This window comes from Mchenga conophoros, linkage group LG7 (assembly GCF_057382185.1).
Source record: "Mchenga conophoros isolate Kocher_MC1m ecotype Shallow Benthic linkage group LG7, M_conophoros_male_GT1.1, whole genome shotgun sequence".
Classification (NCBI taxonomy): domain Eukaryota; kingdom Metazoa; phylum Chordata; class Actinopteri; order Cichliformes; family Cichlidae; genus Mchenga; species Mchenga conophoros.
In genome coordinates, this window is record NC_140532.1 from 30,533,565 (window position 1) to 30,549,410 (window position 15,846).

Below are 15,846 nucleotides of genomic sequence, written 5' to 3' on the forward strand. Positions count from 1 at the left end.
GAAGATTGACAACCTTCCCGTGTTAACAACTAATGCTAAGTGGTCATGTATAAAAGCTTTTTAATCTTGCAATTTTTTAATGCTCTACATTTCTGAGAAACCACTACTAAAAGCAGGATTTGTTTTTAGTGTCTGACAGTAATTGAAAATAATTAGCCAGGGGGATTTTGTGTTTGGACTAACAAGAAAGTCGAAGCTTCTGAGGTTGTTAGGTCAGAATTTGAGACAATTTCCCAAATTAATTTTAGTTTAATCAGTTTAACTTGCTGGAGGAACCTTTACCCTGGGGAAGGTTCCTGGACGTTAGTTCCTGGGTGTTTTGGGAACTTTCTCTGGAAATGTGCCTTTTAGAAGCTTCTATAGTTAAACGTGAACATGATTGGGTTTTTGGGAGTAATGCCTAACCTTTGACCTGTGTATTTTGTACCCTCCATGCTTCAGTTGACCACACTGGTAAGTCTTGGCCTTGTTTCCCAGAGTGCTTTGTGTAAAAAGCCTCCTCAGCATTGTGATGTGACTACAGATTATACATACATAGCTGTGGTCAAAAGTTTCCATAAACTCATCATGGGCAGGAATGTCAAAGTAATCTTGGGCTTGAGAGGTGGTGTAGTGGCATAAGGTTGGAAAGCCTCACATTTACTCCTCCAAACACACATATTGTCATTGTGGCCAAATAGCGGTGTTCATTTTAGAGCAGGGGCTTCGTTGTGGGTTGGTACCCTCTCAATCCAAGGTGGTGTAACGCTCTAGATAGTTTATTAAAAGCCCAAAATTACTCTGGTTTTTCATGCACATAAACTTCTGACGACATCTGTAGTCTAGCACATACCACAGACCTACAGTACGGCCCCACATTTTAAGCTTCAGGCACCGTCTGCTGTGCTGTTTAAGGTCTGAACTGGAGCTTGTAGATACAAACAGGTGTTGAATTACTAATGACCTTCTATTCAGGAAGACAGCTGCCAACTTTTGATGGGATACAGCCATTGATACCTTCGTGAGGCCTGGTTGATTCAAATACCATACTCGGGTACAATTGTATGTACTTGTATTTTTATTTCCCATCACACATTATACCAATCAGACCCATCAGATGGTTTGAAGTCATCCTGGAAACTATTTGGGGAAGGGCTGGTTCTTTGATATAATGATTAGCAGGCGATTGAACCATCTGTCTGTCACTGCTTTTCATGGGCCACTTCAACCAATCATGTCACGACAGATATGATGCCACCCACAACATTTATCTGCTGTTATATGCTGTCGTTAAAAACAGGTTGAAGTCTAGATTACAGATCCATTTGTGATCCAGCTGCCATGGAAAGCAAAGGCTATACTTTCATTAGCTGAACGGAACATTGGGCTGCAGCTTTGATCTTGCTGCCAATATTTAATGATCAAAGACGCCGATCCACTCCTACCCCTGGATAGCCCTGTTGGTGGGATTGGTCAGTTGCAATTCTGGTCCCAGAGAAACATAAATGTGATACCATAGGAAGACCACTTATGTGGCAATGTCAGATAAAATATCAGATAGAAGATTATGACACTAGTGGGTTCCCACTAAAAAACGCTTCAAGAGCTGTACACGCCCACCACCGACCCCAACCACCTCCTGCCAGCTCTGATGCAGCTTGAATTATTAATAACCAAGGTTACATCTGTGCATAAGTGAATGTTTTTCAGAACCGCCAACATGTCTGCACTTACTGAAGATTAACTGAAGATTAAGCATCTGCAGTGAACTGGTGTTTACACATAGCGTATCAGAGGAATTTGGAGGAATGTTTCCCCATTTAAAAAAAACTTATTTTAGAAGCAAAGATAACCTTTGGTATTAAGAGTAAACTATGGATAAATTCAAGACAAAAATGACAGCAAATTACCTTTTGTTAAACTCTCTTTGTTCAGAGAGATTAATAACACCTTTCGTACAATTGGACTCTTAAATGTAGGATAATAAACAGTGTGGGATATTCCTTTTAATGTGTTGGTCACAGTTGTCTTTTTATCACCTTGTATCCAGGTGCTCGGATCGAGGAGTTCATCTATGACAAGCTGGACAAGAAGCTTCCCTCCAGGACGACCAACGCGGAGCTGCTGGGTCAGTACATGCTGGACGCCGCCATCGAATTCGGTTCAGACACGCCATACGGTGAGTGGACCTGCAGCTGAAACTGACACTGCTGCAGCTAATGACTCATGAAGCTCTAAATGCTCCTCTGAAGCAGCTCTCTTTCTGTTAGCAGTTAAAGAGCACACCATTTTACAACATTTTCGAGAAAACAAAAAAAAAATGTGGATGTGGATGCTGCTTAAACAGCTAAAACACACTTTAGTCCAAATTGTATTTAAAAACCGATTTGATTGTTTTGTCTCCATCAAACCTGTGGTTTGAACCTGAGTGTGCTGCTGTGCTGTTGTAACTGTAGGCAAGACCCTGATCACAGTAGCGGAATACCAGAAGAGGCTCGGAGGAGCCGAGCGCGAGTTCCTCCACACTTCAGCCGTCACTTTCCTCTCACCTCTGCGCAACTTCCTGGAGGGAGACTGGAGGACCATATCAGTGAGTGTGTAGTATGAAAATATGGTAGTATATGTAAATACGGACGTGCTGATACAAAATAGGAATGAAGTCTTTGCAGCTGTAAGCATCCTTATTACATCCTTTAGGAAAGCAAAAGAGAAAGTGCCGTCCCAGAATTCACAGCATCATTAAAAACAACAGTGATGTGTCGGTCGCGAATGAAACTGCTCTTAGAGCCGGCTCTTTGTAGTGAATGACGCGAGCCGTGGGTTGTTTGTTTTTTTTTTCTTTCTCTCAGCCTCTCTCTCGCACTTTTTTCCGCTTCACTCTGCACGCGAGCCTTGTGCTTGCGCTGGGCAGAGGGGGGAGGGGCAGTAATTACACTCACAGTAGCACAGGAACAGAGCGGGAGGGAGAGAGAGAGAGAGAAAGAGAGGCAGGGACAACAACGTCACATTAGAAAGGTATAGTAATCATCCACAACTATATTCAGTTGCAGATGATAAAGGATTCAGAAAGTTTATTCATGCAGGCCCATATGACAGAGAATATGCATCTTCTTTTTATTTTCATATTTTAATTTATATTTAATTGTGTTGTGGTTTGCAGTGTTTTGTGTTGTTTCAGTTTAAATTTGTAAAAGGAAAAAGCTGAAAATTTAAATAGTTAAAAGTTGAAATGTGAATAGTTGGTTTTTGTATTATATGATTTATTTATTACATTTTATGTGGAGTGAATAAATAAAAGTATATTTACGGTGGCCTGTACAGACAAAACACGTACAAAACACAACAGAAGTGCTCTAGGATGCTGGGCGCAGTGTTGAGCTTTTGTTACCTGGTGGCTACACAAGCCAGGAAGTACCAACGACCGGATTTGGTGTGTGGTAGTAACATGTAAATGAACATTTTTTTATTCTATTTTTTGTATATATATGAGTGCTTGTGTATAAATACACAAACCATACACATATGCTTTCAATTGTGTTATTTAAGTGATCTAGGTAGCTCTGTTTAGGAAGTTCAGTTAACTCTAGGAATGTGTTTTGGAGTTTGCGTGTGCCTTGTCTCTAGGGGCCACCGTATATATTTATATATAAATAAAACCACGTTTTTTTAGATTAGTAATTCCTTTTGTGCATAATTTCATATTGTTGTTAATAATAAATTAATGAAAGCAACAAAACAACCTGAAGAGCCGGTTGGGAGTCGAAAGAGCCGGCTCTCTAAAAAGAGCCGGAAATCCCATCACTAAAAAACAAACAGTCAACATGGCTGTGTGGTGAATATCATGAAAATGTTCATTAATAGTGTGTTTTTCATTTAATGCCATAACCTGCTGATATGTTTGAACCTTTAAAACCGCAGCTGAACTCTGACCTTTACACAGCTGCAATAACAGATGAGTAGGTTTCAGTGACAGCGTTGGCATGCATGATGATCTCAAGCATACCTGAAGTGAGAATTTGGACAAAGTTAAACTACTGACAAAGTTTAACTTGTAATTTGCACTTATTGGAAATCTCAGCAAGTCTCAAAATGTTAAAAATCGCAGTAATATCATATTGTGATTTGTGATAATATCGTATCGTATTGAGAGCAGTCAGGCTCTCTGAGCAGCAAACCTCTCCTTTCCTCTGTCCTGACCAGTTCTTCTTCACATTTTTCCCTAACCTCATGACTTTTTCCACAAAAAAAGAGTGACTGGGAAAGGGAAAGTGGGAAAGGAAAGCAATACATAGGAAAAAGTGCTTACCAAAATAAAGCGGGAAGCTGAAAGAAAGAAGAAAATGTTCCTAACGCAAAGATAAAGAAGGGAAAGAATATCAGTAAAAATAAAATGGTGATCAAAACACAAATCCTGAACTCAGAGTCAGAGTGATGTACTCGCTGCTGGAGGTCTTCAGGGTGATGATGTGTTGCACAGGTTTGCTGCAGGTTTGATCCTCGCGGTTGTTCCTGAATGAATCATTTTTCTTCCTCGTGCAGAAAGAGAGGCGGCTGCTGGAGAATCGCCGGCTGGATCTGGACATCTGTAAGGCACGCCTGAAAAAAGCCAAGCTGGCAGAAGCCAAAGCGGCGGTGAGATCAAATTTCAACAGTTCTTCTTCTACCCTAAGATCAGAAACCATCAGAGCACAGCCAGACTCAGACAGCTTTAAGTGAAGTCAGTCAGGTGCTCATTTTGTTCTTGTTTTGGTCACATGTTCAGAGTGCATGTGTGCAGATTCACCTCTGACATGTTGGAGAGCTTACTGGCTGGCTGCGCTGCTTGTCGCATGTTTGTCAGATTCATGAAGGAAAAGTTCCTAACGCTTCTTTATGCACCAACTCTGCATGGAAATATTACAAACAGTCTTTTGGTTTAGTCTTTAAAAACTCCAACAGATGCAGTGGACGCCTCGTTAGCAGACGGGTTGATGGCTGCTCTGTTAACACTCGTAGAGCAGCAGATGTCTCAGCCATGACCGGATTATCAGAACTAAAGTCCAGTTCAGTGATCACTGGGAGCCTTCAGAGTTCATCTGTTCACCATCGCATTGATTTTAAAGTGATTTAATCTAACACAGCTACCTCAGATTATCCTATGCATGCAGGAATGTAAGAAAACAAACACGGTAAACCTGATATTAGTTGATGCTGGTGAGCTATCTCAGACGCCTGTGGTACCAACAACTCTGAATCAGGAACAGCAGGGGGCGCCCGTGTCACAAAACAAAACATCAGTACCGGTTTACTCCGATCAAATGAGCCCTTCAGTAGTAGATTTATGACAGGGATTAATAATCTTTTACATCACAAGAGACATTTTATGGGGATTTTTGATCCTCAAAAATCTTAATGGGGCCACAAAACATATTTAAGCTTAAAAATGGAAGGTCCAATCAATCCAATCAATGTCATTGATGTTAGTAATTCAGATATTTTAACACAAGATACTTTAAGTTCAATTTTATTTCTACAGCATATTTAAAAGCAACAAAGTTGATGGAAGTTCTTTACAAGTTAGTTTAAAACAAACAAGAAAAGACCATAGACCAATAAATAAATATTATAAAGTAAGTCGTGAAAACAAACAATAAATTTAACTTACAACAAGCTAAAAAAAGACACTACAAGATAAAAAAGAAAAAGCCAGATGGGACTCAACGTGAAACTTAATTTAAAGCAAAGGTAAACGAAGTGAGTTTGAAGACAGGATTTAAAAGAATCTCCAGCACAAATATGGAGTTTCAGGTTATTCCAGAGTCTCAGGGCTTCAACTCGAGACCTCAGCAGTCAGAGGAACTTTAGCTGCTTTAAATCTAGAAACCTGAACAGAGGTAGAGTCGGTGTAAACCTGCTAAAACCGCAGTGATGTGATCATGTTTCTAACACCTGTTAAAAGATGAGCAGCAGTATTTTGGACAAACTACAGATGAGTTTTCAAGACACACCTGTAGAGAATTACAGGCATGAATGAGGTTTTTCATGGAGGACGATAGGATTTCTAAAATTATAGAAGCTGAAAAACTTCTATTTCCAATAAAACACAAAATTTTTAAAGTGGAAGAAAAATCTACCAGCATGATCAGACCTTCCTCTGTTTGTGAAAAAAAAATCAAATCAAAAGTGTCCTTTTAGTAAACTTTAAAAAATAAAACCACACAGCAGCTTTAAAAGGAGATAAATTATTCACTGTGACGTCTCTTTGGGGTCAGCAGGAGTCACAGGTTAAATGCTGTGGATGCTTCCAGCTTCAGGCTCAATGATCCGCTCTCGTTGTGGTTGCTTTGTGCTTCCTGCTAACATGTTTTTCTTTGTCTGCTCACGGTTTGTAACTGCATGACAACCTGTGTTTGTTTCCTCCTCCTTGCTCTCCTTTGCTGTAGGCTACACCTGATTTTCAGGAGACTCGGCCTCGAAATTATGTTCTTTCTGCCAGTGCATCAGCGGTAAGAGAAACGAGCAGCACCGCAGAGCTCATGGCTCACATGACAATCAAGAAACTGCATTTTTAACATGTCATATGCAAACAACTCCATAAGAAGCTAACAGCAGCATCTTTAAGTCTGACTGGCAGCTGAAGCTGTTAACACAGGCTTGTTTAACAACCGGGTTTCCATTTACCATCAACCTGTTTATGTATTTTCTTTGGTTTTACTTATTATCAAAAATTTAGTTTTTCTTTCTTTTTATATTAAAATATACTAATTTCATGGCAATCACAAATGAACAAAGTGAACCGGAAGTGAGGACAGTGGGGGAAAAACAGCCGTATGATTTTTCTAAAAAAAAAAACCCAAAATGCAACAATTTCTGCATATGTTGGAAATATATGAAAATGGATTTTTAATTGTATTTTTATTTATTTTCTTTTTGAGAAAGCAACCTCACTAGTCAAATAAACAAAAATAACCTGAGGTGAGGAAAGTGAGCCGTCATTAAAAAAAGAGCCATTCTGTCACATTAAATATGAATTTATAATTAATGACTCATCAGGTTACACAAAGGTTACATTGACAAACAGAAAAAAGCCAAATGAAATCAATTGTATCCATAATGTAGGTGCAGAAACGTAAAAGTCTGATTTACTCTCTTAGTTTTAAATTATTATTATTATTATTATCATTATTGTTATTAATGATAATGATAATAACAACAATGAAACAAGCCTTGTTCTGATGGAGGTTTCTTCCTATTAAAAGGGAGTTTTTCCTTCCCACTCTCGCCAAAGTGTTGCTCATGGTGGGTGATCTGATTGTTGGGGTTTCTCCGTATTAATGTGTCTTTAATTTACAGTGTAAAGAACGTCAAGGCCGCTGTTATTGTGGTGAAATAAAACGGAAATGAACTATCACTCCCCTGATACTAGTACTGCTACTGTTATTAGTGCTGCTACTGCTTCTGCTACCAGTCTTGCTATCAATATGATTTCAGCTACTGTAAAATAGAATTTCCCAATAATGGGCAGAAATACTATTTATTATTCTTTTTTATTATTATTATTTATGTATTCTTTTTTTTTTTTTGCTTGCTTGAGAAAAGGAAACCCAATAAGCTAAAGGTTTTGTGTTTCACTGCTTCAGTTTTTTTTAATGGTTCTCAGATGTATTAAAAAACTGTTCAAATCAAAATGTAGTTTTGCCACAGCTGTATTAGCGAACACTGCAGGCTGCTGCTGTCACTAACAATTTGCTGCTTAAATGAAAGTTAAATAAACAGAAAAGGGGAAAAAAATCTAATTTCATTACCAGGATCTCAGATTTTTAATCTGAGCAGCATTTTTCTGCAAATCGCACTCAAAAAGTTTTTTTTTTTTTTTTAGACTGAAACGCACACGTGACAGCTTTTTAACCCAGTGAGATCCTGACCTGTTGTTTTTAGAGGACAACACAAGAGTTTATTTCTTTACTTCTGCTGGAACGTTTATAATTTCAAAGAAAGCTCAGGGATGAACAATAGGAAGGTATAAAAATGAAAACACAACACAGCATGTAATCTAAACCTGGCCGTGTCTTCTCAGAAGAAAAGCTGTTTACAGAAGTCTGTGAGCACAGATGAGGAACACAAAGATCTGAAAGTGAGATTTGTTTTATCTCAGCTGAACCCATCAGGGCTCTGGAGTTTACACTTCACTGGCTCCTTTATTTTGTGCTAACACCTAGAAAATAAAAAGTTGTCAGATTGCAGATTTCACAGCATGAGTGATCTTTCAGGGCTGTGTTTTGAATGTTTAGTCAAGCATGTCGTGTTAGCCATGAGATAACCGTGTTTGTGCATGACGTGTTACAGATGACACAAGCATGTTTGAGCATGGTTATTATTGTTTAGTTTTGGCTCTGATGCTTTTTAAATGAGGCCTTGTTGAAGTTTATTGTATGTCCATGTGAAATAAAACAAAAACGGCAGCTTCAGCTCAAACAGAAACACCGCTCAGCAGAACCTGGAAGAAGCATGGACTTTTATTTTGAAAAATCACTGTAATTCATTGGAGTCATAAGTTCTTAATTATTTTTATGATCAAATCACATTCCCTGATAAATACAGTCCCTGGGATCCTTGTCACTTTATATTCAACTATCTTGTATTTGTAACCTGCCTGATTTTTATGGCTTCACTTACGATCGTGGCTCAAGAGTTGGGAGTTCGCCTTGTAATCGGAAGGTTGCCGGTTCGAGCCCCGGCTTGGACAGTCTTGGTTGTTGTGTCCTTGGGCAAGACACTTCACCCGTTGCCTACTGGTGGTGGTCAGAGGGCCCGGTGGCGCCAGTGTCCGGCAGCCTCGCCTCTGTCAGTGCGCCCCAGGGTGGCTGTGGCTACAATGTAGCTTGCCATCACCACTGGGTGGATGACTGGATATGTAAAGTGCTTTGGGTCCTTAGGGACTAGTGAAGCGCTATACAAATACAGGCCATTTACCATTTATTTTACCATAAAATTAAAATATCCTTAAAGAGCCTCTGTGCAAAGCCTCAGTTCATGCTCAGTCTGAAACAAGCCTTTTTAGCTCCTCCCCCTTTCAGAGGGCTTTCTTCTGATTTAAGCAGAAGTGGTTGGAGCTTCAAATACCTGGTTTAGAGTCGACTGAAACCTGAGGTTATACCTTCATGTTGTTATTTATTGGCCGTGTTTAATATTAGTGCTGGAAATGTATGTGACAGGAAATAATCTGTTATGTTATTTCAGACAGTTACAGTGTTTATGCAGCGTATGATTTTTTATTTATTTTTGATTTTTTGACCCCCTCTGTGGTTTCATTAAACCAGCTGCAGAGCGGCTGGGAGAGCTGGGACGTGGAGCCCGACCCGGTCGTGTCAGAGCAGAGGAAGGTTGGACACGTGGAGAGACTAGAAGTCCCGTGTTTGTTTAGTAGTTTGGGTAGAAAAGACATGTTTTTTAGGGTGTTTCATGGTTATTTCCCCCCCTGTTTAGAATTCACAGTTGTTTTGTTCCCTCCCTTTGTTATTTTTAGAGCGCACAGAACACAGAGATAAACTAGGCATCGGTTAGGACACTCTCAGAAGATCAGATTTTAGGAAATTCACTGATTACTTTTGCAGATTGAATCAGCAAACTAGACCAAAGAGATGTCACACAGTTTCCACTGGAGACTTTTCTGGTAAATTTGGGAAATAAATTAACTTTATAAAAATCTGTGAAGCTGGAGAAATGCAATAAATTGTATTCTTTGTGTGACACAAGATAGGAAGGACCGTACCTTTTATTCACAAAAAGAGCCTCAAGGTTACCGTTTCATTCATCCCAAATGGACAGGGGAATTTTTTATTTTAATGTTAATAACATTATAACAGACATGCAGTGTTTTAAAAAAAATATATCATAGCCTCTTTAAATTTTTCACATTCAGACCAACACGTTGTTCAAAATGTTTTACAAATAAAAATCTGTGTGGCCTGCGTATGTATTCAGGCCCCTGAGGTCGTCTAATAAATAAACAGAGTCCAGAGTATGTCCTTTAATCTCAGTCTAAATACAGAACACGGTTCTGTGACAGCCTCAGAGGAACATTAGAGAACAAACTGCATCGTGAAGACCAAAGAACTCACAATTTTTCACATAAACTAGTATAAACCTGCACACAGGGATACACATCTACATTTAGGATGGTTAAACATGAAGTATCTGTCCATAAAGTCTTTTCAAAGCGAAAGATGCTCCCTCCCTGCTACAATACTGCATGTTTACCACCGGGGGGCGCAGCTCCACACTAGTTCCTCCAGTCTTCAGCATCTGCAGAATGCAGAGTAAAGGTCGTGTGAAGTTCAGCAGCAGCTGCAAGAGGCGCGTCATCGCTGTGTTTACAGTGCATTTGAGGTCATGCTTTCCCTTTACTCAGCATCTCCTGTAACTCAGGTTCACTCAATGAAATGATGCGTTTGAGTCTTAATTATAAACATTAGCACAGTTTATATCGCATGCTGTTGTCATAGCCCGGGTAGAAGGGCATGAATTTGGGATCATTTCACAGGGAGACCAGATCCCAACGAACCAAAAAGTGTTTGTAAAGCAAAGTGTGTAAAGGTCGCTAATGCAGGGTTTGGCATTACTAACACAAACAAAAAACTGCTTTTATTTGATTTAAATGTTTCCTTTCTGTAGTGGAATTGTTCAGCAGCGGGGTTTCCCCTGTGATTTCTGCTTTCAATGCAAACAACAAAAAGCAATTTGTTGTTTCTCATTTGGAAGGTGACTCACACGATTTTATCCTTTCCCTTTGTAATCCATCTCACTTCTCCCACAGCACAGGATAACCCCACCCACCAGTCTTATTTACAAACGGAGATTCCTGCCTTGGCATCTTTTTATAGCTCTGTGTGCTGGATGATGAAACTTGAGCATTATTTTCCAACATGGGAACATTTAAAACCTGCAAAAATCCTCAGAGTCCCACTGCGTCTCGCTAAGTAACTGAAATAAATTTTTGTTTTGGTATGTAATGCAATGTAATGCAGGCTCGACCCCAAGTAAAAGATGGGATGTTCTGAGAAGATAGAAGTTAAAGTTAAGTGGGCTAAATAAACTTAATTAAAGTATACTTTTCTTCCATAGTTTGTGCCTAAAAATTGCCAATAAAAATTACTTTAAATCCACCTTAAATCTACCCTGATGGCTGCTTTCCCCCTTCCCTGTGTGAAACTAAAGCCCTAATGTAGATTTAGTTGTGTCTACCAAGATAATCTGCTCTTCCTGACTTTTTCTTTCTTTCTGTCCTTGCCACACTCGTCTCAGCTGCTCAGTGAGGAAGTGGACAAAGTGAGTACCGTCACCAGCAGGAAGCGCTCTCTAGATTTAAAGCATGACTCGTGTTGTCAGCTTTCTTCCTTCCTCTCGTCTTGTTTTCCAGGCAGAACACGAGCTTCGCGTAGCCCAGACGGAGTTCGATCGCCAGGCTGAGGTCACCAGGCTGCTGCTTGAAGGCATCAGCAGCACACATGTGAGTCACCGCAGGCCAGTCACCCCACTGGGCTCCTGTTAAAGGCCTGGCGGTGTAAATCACTTCAATGTTTTTGTCAAAATATTGCAGATGAACACATGGGAACCAAATCATGTTATTCTCACGGTGATCTTAAATTGGTTTTAAATAAGCTTGAAATGAAATGCATGAAGGCAGACAGCTTTTAGGTGCCAGATAAAGCTTTGTTGATGTTTACACATGTTTACACATCAACGAAGCTGGCAGGCTTTAGAAAACTTTTGAACTGTCTGGATTTTTATCCAGTCGATGGTGCTGAGAAACTTTTATGTGAGCCCACCCTTCAGGCGGAGAGGTTTGTGTGGGAGTTTGGGAGCATTTCAGTGGCCTGACGTCATCTTTGTCTGTGTGTTTATATTGTAATATATGTGTTTATTTTTAATAAAAGTACACACACACACACACACACACACACACACACACACACACACACGTTTTCATATCTTGGTGTGGACATCTAATTGACATAATGCTTTCTCTAGCCACTTACCCTAACCCTTAGCATAAACCTGATCATAAACTAACTGTAACCCTGAAACTAAAACCACATTTTGAGCCTCAAAAATGCCTTCAGATTCGTGCGGACGGGCATTTTGTCCCCACAAGTATTGTGGCATGCCAATTTTCACAAAGACTTCTAAACCAGTACACACACATACACACCCTCTCACTAACACAAACACACTCACACCTCATTGTTTCCAGACGACCAGCTTGTAGATATGTCTCAGTATTACAGTATGAGTGGAAACATACGAAACACATCGGTGGTAACAATGTTTCAGTATCATCACAGCTTCATCTCTCAGGTGTGCGACACTCATTAAGCATAATTTAAAATGCCGGCTGACTGCTTGATAAGACACTCACTGAAAAAAAAGCTGTTGCACAGTTAACGTCTACGGGTTCACCGCTGTTTTGCACAGACGACAGGGAAACACAAGCGATATTTTTCCCAGCATGCCCTTCCAACATAACCATTTTCCTTTTGAACCATTACCAGTTTATGCAGTATACATTTTCCTTATAATCAAAAGTTAAAAAAAAAAAAAGAGCCGTGACTAAAACACACAGGGGGACTCTTTTAATGTGTCCATCCTACTGTAATGCTGTGAATATAAGCATCCTGTGGAATATTATCAGGCCGCCATGATTAAAGCATTTTTGTGCCTTTAATCATGGCACAAAGCTGGGCAGTAAATGGTGACTGTACAGCTTTGATTCTACTGTTTGACTGTCAGTGGTCATTTCTAGAGCTAAATATTTCAGTCCCATCTTCATCCATGAGTGGGAAAACTGGCTGTAAAAGGTGCATGATGATTTATAAAATCTTTGGTGTCCTTCACTCCTGTTGAGTAAATCATCTCCTTTCTTTTCCCACCAGCTCAACCACCTGCGCTGTTTGCAGGACTTCGCTGAAGCTCAGGCCACATACTACGCTCAGTGTCATCACTACATGCAGGACCTTCAGCGGGAGCTCAACAGGTCGGCATTTATTTGCAGAGACTGCTAGGACTCCCACTGACCGTAATATTTCTTGAATCAGAAACATTTTTACCTTTTCTTGAATTGTTTAAGTTATGGGGAAAGATCAGAGTTAGTCACATCATAAAATACTGAAAATGACCACATAGTCTGGGTCTGGTTATGTGCAGCTGGGAGTTGGTGCAGTCTCTCAAGGACCCATGATGGCTTTGTTTCCAATAATTAACTCGGATCCAATGTCTGACTTATCAGTAAGGCCTTCAACTAAGCAATCACAATGATCAATAGTTCATGACTATGATTTTCTCTGTGTTATTGGAGGGTTTTGACCTTACAATATAAATCACCTCTAAAGGGGAGGATATAGTCACAGAGGTTTTCACACCATCTACAAGCAGAAAACAGGTACACAGTCACTCTGCCTTAAACACTGAGATTTCTCCTGGGTACCTGAATAATGTTAGCAATAAAAAAACATCCAGAGAAACATCCAGACTCAAAGAGATACCCAAAACTAGTCCAGTCCTTACTGACCTCAGGGTCATCCAAAATGCTGCTACTTACAGGAACTAAAGATATTAGTAGAAAGGGATGGTCCCCAAACTCTTCCCACAAAGCTGGGAGCATGAACTTCTCCAAGATATCTTGGTGTGCTGAAGCATCATGAATTCCTTTCACTGAAACTAACCAACTCCTGAAAAACAACCCTCCACCATAATCCAACAAACTTTACACTTGGCACAGTAAAGTCAGACAAGTACTGTTCTCCTCTCAAACGCCAAACCCTGACTTGCCCATCGGATTGCCAGATGGAGACGTGTGATTCATCACTCCCAGTGTTGGGAAGGTTACTTTTAAAATGTATTCCATTACAGAATACAGAATACATGCCCCAGAATGTATTCTGTAACGTATTCCGTTACGTTACTCAATGACAGTAACATATTCTGAATACTTTGGATTACTTAATATATTATCATGCTTTTTACAACAACGTGAATGTACTATTGCTGTGTGATTTATTACTATTACTGAAGATCCGCGACTCCGAACTGTAGTAAAGGGACCTCTGACTAATACGGCGGGGTCCCTGTCGGCTCGTAGCCGAAAAATAGTTTTACTTTGTTGTGTGGGTCAATTTTTCTTGCGAAAGACAGAGAGAGGCGTTGAAAGACTGCTCCAACGGAACTTATTGTTTTCGGAGGAAAACAGGAACACGGTGTACAGTCGAGTCTTAATAGCTTACTTACAACTGGGCTCGTCAGGCTCTCTTCTTGGCTGCAGTGGTTATTATTATATTTACATGCATCCAGCTCCCGTTTTTCCTCGATGACAACTCGTACCTTTCCACTCCCCTTTTTCTCCCTCCTCGCGCTCACAGACCCATAACGTGTATGGCAGTCCATTCTCCCTGCAGCACGGACTACACTGCCCATGATGCTACATTCTTTAGAGCTATGCTTGTAGCGTTCTGCCTGTTAGCTTAGCACAACAACAACAACAACGAAAAGGCGCTCTCTCACCCAGGAAACACACAGTCGCAGAGAGAGAGAGAGCGTCGCCCTGTAACCATGGCAACCGTAACGCTGCCGCCTGGAACAAAGAGCGTAGCTGTCAAACAAAACCGAAACAGTCCTAACCCGCGACAAAATGAAACAGGAAAGTACCGCAGTGTAATCCATTTATTTCAACAAAGAAACTGTATTCTGAATACCACCTTTTTAAACGGTAACTGTAACGGAATACAGTTACTCATATTTTGTATTTTAAATACGTAACGGCGGTACATGTATTACGTTACTCCCCAACACTGATCACTCCAGAGAGCACATCTGCACACAGAACAGTGAACACTTTGGTAATGGAAGGGTTGGATACAGCTGGTCACCATGGAAACCAATTCAATAAAGTTCTCTATGCACTGCCCTGGAGCTAATTAGTGATGGGATTTCTAGCTCTTTTTAGAGAACCGTCTGTTTCGGCTCCGAACTGACTCTTCAGGTTGTTTTGTTGCTTTAATTAATTTATTATTAACAATAATATTTAATTATTTACAAAAGGAATTACTAATGTAAAAAAAAGAAGTGGTTTTATTTATATATGTTTATATATAAATATATGCGGTGGCCAATAGCGACTTTCCTTACTGAGGAATTGGCAACACTGGCTCTAAGAGCCATTTCGTTCGCGACCGACACATCACTAGAGCTAATCTGAGGGGCACATGAAGCTTGGACGTGCACTCTATGTGCCTCAGCACCCATTGACCCCACTTTGAGTTTACATGGCCTACCACTTCATGGCAGAGTTGCTGTCATTTCCACTTTGTTATAATACCACTAACAGCTGACTGTGGAATATTTAGTATTCAGGAAATTTCAAAGCTGGACTTGTTGCACTGGTGAGCTCCTATCATAGTACCACGCTGGAATTCACTGAGCTTCTGTGAGCGACCCATTCATTGACAAATGTTTGTAGAAGCAGTCTACATGCCTTGATGCTTGATTCTATACACCTGTGGACATGGAAGTGATTGAAACACCTGAACGCAATCATTTGGATGACTGAGTAAAAACCTTTGGCAATACAGTGTAGCTTAAAGACCTCAAAATAGCTACTATTTAAACTAAGCACTTTACTCTTCACCTACTTGTAGTAACTTGAGCTAACCTGCATCATCCTTTAGTAATGTCACTCTTTGCCTGTTCAGTCTAATGTCAAAAAGAGTCAAAAGTGGTCCAAATTATTTCCACTGCAGTGAAATGACTTTGGCTGATGTCTCGGGTGTTGGAATAAAATCCTGGCATCCATGGCTACGTCCACACGTACACGGGTATTTTTGAAAACGGAGATTT

The 15,846-nt window shown here is 40.1% G+C and overlaps 1 protein-coding gene across 5 annotated transcripts in view; it reads left to right on the forward strand.

The window, feature by feature from the left end:
* Positions 1 to 15,846, forward strand: part of sh3glb2b (SH3-domain GRB2-like endophilin B2b) — a 74,916-nt gene that overhangs the window by 6,502 nt on the left and 52,568 nt on the right. Inside the window, exons 3-11 of one of the 5 annotated variants that reach the window (XM_085278833.1) lie at positions 442 to 453; positions 2,030 to 2,158; positions 2,436 to 2,569; positions 4,519 to 4,611; positions 6,402 to 6,464; positions 9,279 to 9,341; positions 11,263 to 11,286; positions 11,378 to 11,467; positions 12,891 to 12,991. In XM_085278833.1, the coding sequence (XP_085134959.1) occupies positions 442 to 453; positions 2,030 to 2,158; positions 2,436 to 2,569; positions 4,519 to 4,611; positions 6,402 to 6,464; positions 9,279 to 9,341; positions 11,263 to 11,286; positions 11,378 to 11,467; positions 12,891 to 12,991 (709 nt within the window). The remainder of the gene's footprint in view (positions 1 to 441; positions 454 to 2,029; positions 2,159 to 2,435; positions 2,570 to 4,518; positions 4,612 to 6,401; positions 6,465 to 9,278; positions 9,342 to 11,262; positions 11,287 to 11,377; positions 11,468 to 12,890; positions 12,992 to 15,846) is intronic. The other 4 variants (XM_085278834.1, XM_085278835.1, XM_085278836.1 and 1 more) reach the window with 4 other exon arrangements.